Source organism: Peromyscus leucopus, chromosome 3 (genome assembly GCF_004664715.2).
Source record: "Peromyscus leucopus breed LL Stock chromosome 3, UCI_PerLeu_2.1, whole genome shotgun sequence".
In the NCBI taxonomy this organism is placed as follows: domain Eukaryota; kingdom Metazoa; phylum Chordata; class Mammalia; order Rodentia; family Cricetidae; genus Peromyscus; species Peromyscus leucopus.
In genome coordinates this window covers 148,756,027-148,762,899 of record NC_051065.1, presented here as the reverse complement: position 1 = coordinate 148,762,899, position 6,873 = coordinate 148,756,027, and the positions used below count along the sequence as shown (strand labels likewise).

Genomic DNA, 6,873 nt, shown 5'->3' with positions numbered 1-6,873 from the left:
TCCTAAAAGGAAAATTTCACTTTGTGCTAGCAACCCACTCTAAATTTCTAAAAGATGAGCTTCCAGCAACTCTGATTCCTTGCACCCACCCCAAACTTGTAAAAATGCTATGAGATACTTAATCAATTATGCTGGTTTTTAAAATCCACTTTTGGGTGTGTACCATGAAGTGATACAGCTCCTTTATCAGTGTGTACAGGGGGATAGAGAGAGGTTTTAAAGTTGAGGGGAGAAAAAGCAGTTTCTCACTCAGCCTCACACTTGACACAATTGAGATAGTTGTGGTGTGCACCTTTAAGAACCCTTCCTCTAGACAGATCTGCATAACATGTCTTAGATTTGAGTTAAAGGCTGTTGACCTGCTGGCAGTAATTAACAAATTCATTTAATGATAATTTGAATCAAGTCTTTGGTCTTTTCCAAGTGTATTTGAACTCTGTAACAGGTGTCTCCAAGGCAATCCAGGCTTCACCTTCACAGCTCCACACAATGACCTCTCTGGGCTTCCATGCAGGGACACCCCTGACACATGCCTTAGTGGCTCTCCTTAGCCATGGTTGAAGATTCTACAACCCCTTTCTTGTATTCTTGACTCTAGAGATCAAGCCATGTGAGTGATGCTACCAAATTCTACTGCTTGATGGGGCTGGCGCTTGGATCCCTTCTTTCAACTCTGTTTGCATCAGCTTTCTGTTGTTGATAGTTTCCTTCACTACTTAAGGTTTTCTTTAATTCCTTTTCACAAGTTAGAAGTTTAACTTGGCAGGGTACTGCCCTGAAGTCACTAGTCCCCTTATATCATTTAGCACCAGGTTTCTTTAAATTTTTTTTTAATCTCCTTGAGCACTGGATTTTGTTCCATTACATTTCTTGGTGCTCTTTTTCTCCTCAAGTGGACATTTTGTGTTTCTCTTTGTCCAGCTTTCTCCTTTTGATGACAGGTCTGTATAAGAGCTGTATAAGAGTAATTACTGTTAACCCCATGACAGAGTCAATACTAGGCTATATGAAGGTGAAAAACTGTATTTACTATTTCAGTGGAATTTGGATGAAAAGGATCATTTCAGTAGCTGTTGAGGCTTCCTTTTGATGATTAATTGGTGTTCAGAGGTCAATCAATGAAATACAGAAGTGTTTTTTCCTCTTTCAACATTTCCACGCTTACCCTATATCCCCTCTTCAGCATATCCTATAACTGAAAGTTTCTTGTCCCAACCAGTTTGAGGCTTATATTCATTGTAAATGCTTGTTACTAACTAGCTCTTACATTTTAAGTTAATCCATATTTCTTATTTATGTTCTGCCACATGGCGGTACCTTTATTAACATGGCACAATCATCCTCTGCTCCCTCTGCCTCTAATGGCAACTTCTGACTCGGCCCTTCTCCTTCCCATCATCCATAGTTTTGTCACCCCACCTATACTCCTTGCCTGGCAACAGACCAATCCACATTATATTAAACCAATTCACAATGTACAAGAGGATTGTTCCATAGCAATGTCTTTCTTTTTACTGAATGCCTCAAGATAGTAGTTGTTCTAGCTTGTGATATTCCTTCCTCTCAAGCCAATGCCATAAGTTCTTTGCAAAAATGGACAGTCCCATGATCTAGAATAGAAATGCTAATGTACTTCCCAACTCAAACCTTAATGTCCTTCCAAAGGAACTGAGTTGTATCCCAAATATTGATGTATTTAAATCATTTAAAGCAATCACCTTATATTTGGCTTCCTAGTAGACCACAGAGATAAAGTTTCTCAACTGCACCTGTAGATGAGCTTGGTGAACTTCTGTTCTAACAAAGAAGGGTCAGGCATGGTAAATTGTAGTAGGTGAGTTTTTGAGCTTGCCCAGTATCCACTGTCCCCCTTTTACACACAGCACCCATGAAGGCAGATACTTGAATGACTAGAGACCGAGAACTGAAAATCTCCAACCTGGACTACTCTAGTGACTCTCGCATGAGGAAACAGAGAAACTGGAGTTGTCACCTCCCAGGGAGTGCTGCTAGATTCCAGGGGACCAGAAGCAGTGAGGTAGCCAATGTCACACAACCATAGCACAGCCACACACTGCAAAGATTTACAGGCGGGTAGTAGGAAGACTGAGAAAGTCTGCTCTAATTCAGACTAAGTAGATTATGTGCCCTTGATCCTTCACCAACACCATGCAAGATTCTCTGGCACCATTCCTGAGACTGTTGCAACTTATTTGAGTTGTGCAGAGGCCACCACTCCACTGAATACAGTGACACTAACAGAAAACTCTTGCAAAATTCCACTTGTCTGTTTGGACACCTAGAGTGGAGGTTTCTGTTTACACAGAGCACTCATAAATAAAGCACTGTGTATCGGGGATGTCTCTAAAAACCCTAACAGGGAAAAGGACATTATAGGCCCTGTCTTCTTGTCCTTCCTTCCTACACCATGTGGAAGGACAGACAGACTCTGCAATGTCTGATTTCAGTTCTTCTTGCCTTCCTGGCCTCTGCTTCCTTATCACCTGGACAACCGTGAGTACCACCAAGATCCTCTGTGGATTGTTCCTCCTCCAATCAAAACCATCCATTTCCTTTCACAGTTTCTTCTCCCAAAACCCTCCCTATATCATTTTGCTTTTCATTTAACAAATAATAATTGTATGTATGTTTTCCAACTTTAGTATTACATGATTCTATGTTATCATTTTTTCAGTTCTAAAGCAATCTGTGTTACTAAACTGAGGTGTGATGTGATTTAGAATAGCATTCTTCTTACAACTGTACCACTAATATCTAAAATCCCAGAGACACTCTTCTGTGTTGAAACCATTTAATCCCTTTGAAGATAAGTATTTACATTGTTGGCACTTTGGGTAGGAAATGTGTAGCCTATAGTTTAACCTTGGGACGGGTAAGGATTCAGGCTCACTGCAACTCTGTGGATGTTTGTGTCTTAAAACAACACTCTTGTTAGGATCAAAGACTTTGGACTAAACTGCAAGTAGAACTTGTTATTTGGTGCCCAAATAACCACATTATCAGGATTATATTGTTGAGTGACTTTTTCTTGTCATTTTTTGATGAGAAAAATATGTTTGATGTGGTAAAAAATAAAAGCAAACTTTTGATTTTTTTTTTCATTATGTGATGCAGTGGTGACAGTCTAGATTTTGGGCTGGTTTGGGTACAAAAAACTCTAATGCCAGAAAAAGGTAGAGAACAATTCCTACAGATAGCCTTTGGTACTTGTTCAAGCATAACATATGTGAATCATGCTGCTCTGAATTGCACAGTCACATTATAAGTATTAGGTTTAAGGGTACCCCCCCAAAAAAAAACAGGGTACTGTTATTTTTCGAGAATTAAAAATGGTGATCAAGAACAATCTTGATAAATTTTTATGAAAAGAAAAATTTATCCTCCCAGATTTTATTTAAAAAATTTAAAACTTCCCAGCACTTGAATGCTCCCTGCTTCAGTGACAGTAGTCCATGCCATGTGAAGGTACCTTGATAGATATCACTGCTGAAGCTGAGTGATTACCATTACAAACACTGGTAATTGACCACTCTGGGGTATCATGCTGTCATCTGCCATCTCAGGCTGGAGAATCTTGGACGGTGATGATTATTGTGAAGAAACTACAGCCATGGACAATGATATCTGTCCCCAGCTGGCCTCAACTTTTCCCTTTCCAGGAAGTATATGGTGCTGGTCCCTTCCCAGCTCTACACTGAGACCCCTGAGAAAATCTGCTTCCATCTATACGATCTGAATGAGACAGTGACTGTCAGGGCCTCCTTGCAGTCTAGCTGGGGAACCAGAAGTCTTTCCAATGAGTTTGTGGTCGACAAGGACTATTTCCACTGTGACTCCTTCACTGTGAGTACTAGATACCTGTCCCTGTCTGTTTTCTATATTTATGTACATATGTGTGTAGATGCATTTATAATATACTTACATTTATCTAAAGGAGATTAATCTAGAAACACAGCTACTACTTCATAACAATAGACACTTAGAACATTTACCCAATAAACAAATAGCATAGATTATCCCACCCCAAACAGGGAGAGCCAATACTTGTGCATGTGCTGCTTTCCCACTGAAGTTCCTCAAAGAACCTAGTACCCTGAGAAAGAAGGGTTTGCCACTGTGTAGTACTTGCTGCTAGTAAGTTATAAACTTCCAGTTAGCACTCCAGCTAATCAGAACCACATCTCCTATGTGTAATTGCTATCCTGAATAAGTGCTGGGTTTCTTCTTCTGTTCCTATCCTCAAGATGCATTTCCTACCATTATCAATGTGTTAGTTTTCACTCTACCTAAGTTCCAGAGTTATATCTAATTTTCAATCAAGATTATATTTACTCCATAAAAATGACTGAGTCTTTGTTCCTTCCATTGACTCATATGAAATGTTATGTTTTTCTTTTCATACTTTGTTTCTGACATACCCTCCTCACATAATACTTAAACAGAAACTGAGGGACCCTGATCTCCTTCCCATGGTGTGGAAGGACAGGAGGTAAAAAAGAAATTTAAGAATTCCAAAGATTCTGATGGTGAAGGGTCTTGTTTACCTTTTTTCAGCTCCCCAGAGACTCAGCTTCAGATGAGAAGGTATCGCTCTCTGTCCACATCAAAGGATCAACACATGAATTCAACAAAAAGAGTACGGTGCTGGTGAAGAACAAAGAAAGTGTTGTCTTTGTCCAGACAGACAAACCTGTGTACAAACCAGGACAGTCAGGTATGAAGGTCCATCACGGACTATGGAGTGAAGAAGCCATCATGAACATGGCACAGAGAAGGCCTGGCTCTCTGGACCTCACTAGAAAATTCTCTCTCTCTCTCTTTCTCCAGTCAAGTTTCGGGTTGTCTCTATGGATAAAAACCTACGCCCCCTGAATGAGTTGGTGAGTCTTTTACATGTGGGTATTGGTGGGCTTGTGAAGACATAAAGTGACTGAAATATTCTCACTTCTAGCCCCTTGCTAAGGTATGAGTTGGTCTTCTCTACTCTGCTCATTTGACTATTTCTACCCCTTGCTCAGTTACCATTGGCCATGCAATGTCTTCCCTATATCTTGTACTCCATTGCTGGTGAAGCATCTCTGGGTTTCTTTATACTTCATGGAGACTGTTACTGTACAGAACCTTTGGGCTTAACCATGTCAGTCATTTCTTTTGTAGTTTCTGTTACTTCAAGCCATCCTTAAGAAATCCATTTCTAGTCTAACAGGGGTATTTCTCACCTGTAACTTGGTATTGAACATTTAGATCCTTCCCTAAATGGACTCCCTAAAGAATAAATTAGCAGTTCGAGTCTCTTGTCCTCTGCACTTCAGCAAGTGGTGGGGTCTGTGCTAATCACCCTCTGCTGCAAGGAGAGGCTTCTCTGACAGGGGCTGAGAGATGCTTTGATCTGTGAGTATAAAGATACATCAATATCAGTTGGTTTAACACTATGTCCTTAAGCAGCAGAGTAATAATGTGTTCTCCTCTGGTCCTCTGGCATGTTTAGCCACAGATTCTTGGCCCTATAATGATGTCTAATGTGGGTTTCATCTTGGGTAGTAGGACTTAAATCCAGTCAGAGAGTGGTTGGCTCCTTCCATGACATCTGTGCTACTACTGCACCAGTGGGCGTGTCCTGCCAGGCCAGTGGTCCTCACAGTTTTTAGGGTTCACGGCTGGGTGAGATTGACGATCCCACCCTTCTGGTAGTGGGCATAGCACCTTCTTGCTCTGTGAAACTTATTCAGTAGTGATGGCTCCAGTCATCAGCAGCTTAGCTGTAGAATGTGAAAGCCCAAATTAGACATCTAAATAACATCTTCTCCAACCAAGGAACATAGATTATTGTGTCAGAGAGGAAGGAATGACTGTAAGAGCCAGAGGTAGTGAATGACTACAAGGAGACAGTCCTCTAGACTCAGCATGGCAGTCACACATATGAACTTATAATTGTGTTAACATGCACAAACCAATGCAAGACCAGGCCAGACCAAACCTTACCATGGAGAGGGGATATGTACATGAAATCCCACCTTAACTGAGGTGCTATTGCTAACTGATAGCTACAGGCAGAAACTCAGTTTTCTTTAGAGTATAGACACAGGTAAGTCCACTGCACTCCAGTGGAAGCCCACATATCCAAGAATATATGGGAAGCACAAATTAGAGTTAATGTGGAAAAAAAGAGGGAAAACTCTAAGTCAGGTGGGTGAGGAAGGAAGGTAGTTCTGGTATGAGTTAGGGGAAGGAGTGAATATCATCAGAAAACACTGTACAAAACTCTCAAAGAACTAGCTAAAAATTAAAACAAACAGTAAAACAGCCATCCCATTTTACTCAATGTGTTCTATACAGATAACAATTTACAATAGACATCATTTGGTAGAGAGTAGAGATTCTATATTACCACAATAATCTGTTGTATAATTCTATCAAGGATATGTTATCTTTTTCTTTATTGTTCTCTCACACAGTACATCATGACCATATCCTCCCCTCCCTCCACTCCTTCCAGTCTCCCTCCCTCATCTAGATTCACATCCCTTCAGAAAAGAGCAGGCCTCCCAGAGATATCAGCTGTACATGGCATAACAAGATGCAATAAGACCAGGCACAAACTTTTCTATCAAGGCTGGGTGAGAAAACCCAGTAGAAAGAAAAATGTCCCAAGAGCAGGCAAGTTAGTCAGAGACATGCCCACTCCCACTGCTAGGAGTCCCACAAAAACCCCAAGCAAACAACCACATCCTCCATGCAGTGGACCTAGCTCAGACCCACAGAAACCACAGGCTCTGTGATTTCTTCTTCAGTCTCTGTGAGCCCCTATGAGCCCTGCTTAGTTGATTCTGTGAGGCATTTGTTCCTAGTGAC

General features: G+C 40.9%; 1 protein-coding gene across 1 annotated transcript in view; it reads left to right on the top strand.

The window, feature by feature from the left end:
- The first annotated feature begins 2,342 nt into the window (after positions 1–2,342).
- LOC114700725 (alpha-1-inhibitor 3-like) overlaps positions 2,343–6,873 on the top strand; it is a 62,791-nt gene continuing 58,260 nt past the window's right edge. The window contains 4 exon segments of the mRNA XM_028880409.2: positions 2,343–2,514; positions 3,681–3,864; positions 4,576–4,735; positions 4,849–4,901. Of these exon segments, the coding sequence (XP_028736242.1) occupies positions 2,429–2,514; positions 3,681–3,864; positions 4,576–4,735; positions 4,849–4,901 (483 nt within the window). The 5' untranslated portion in view covers positions 2,343–2,428.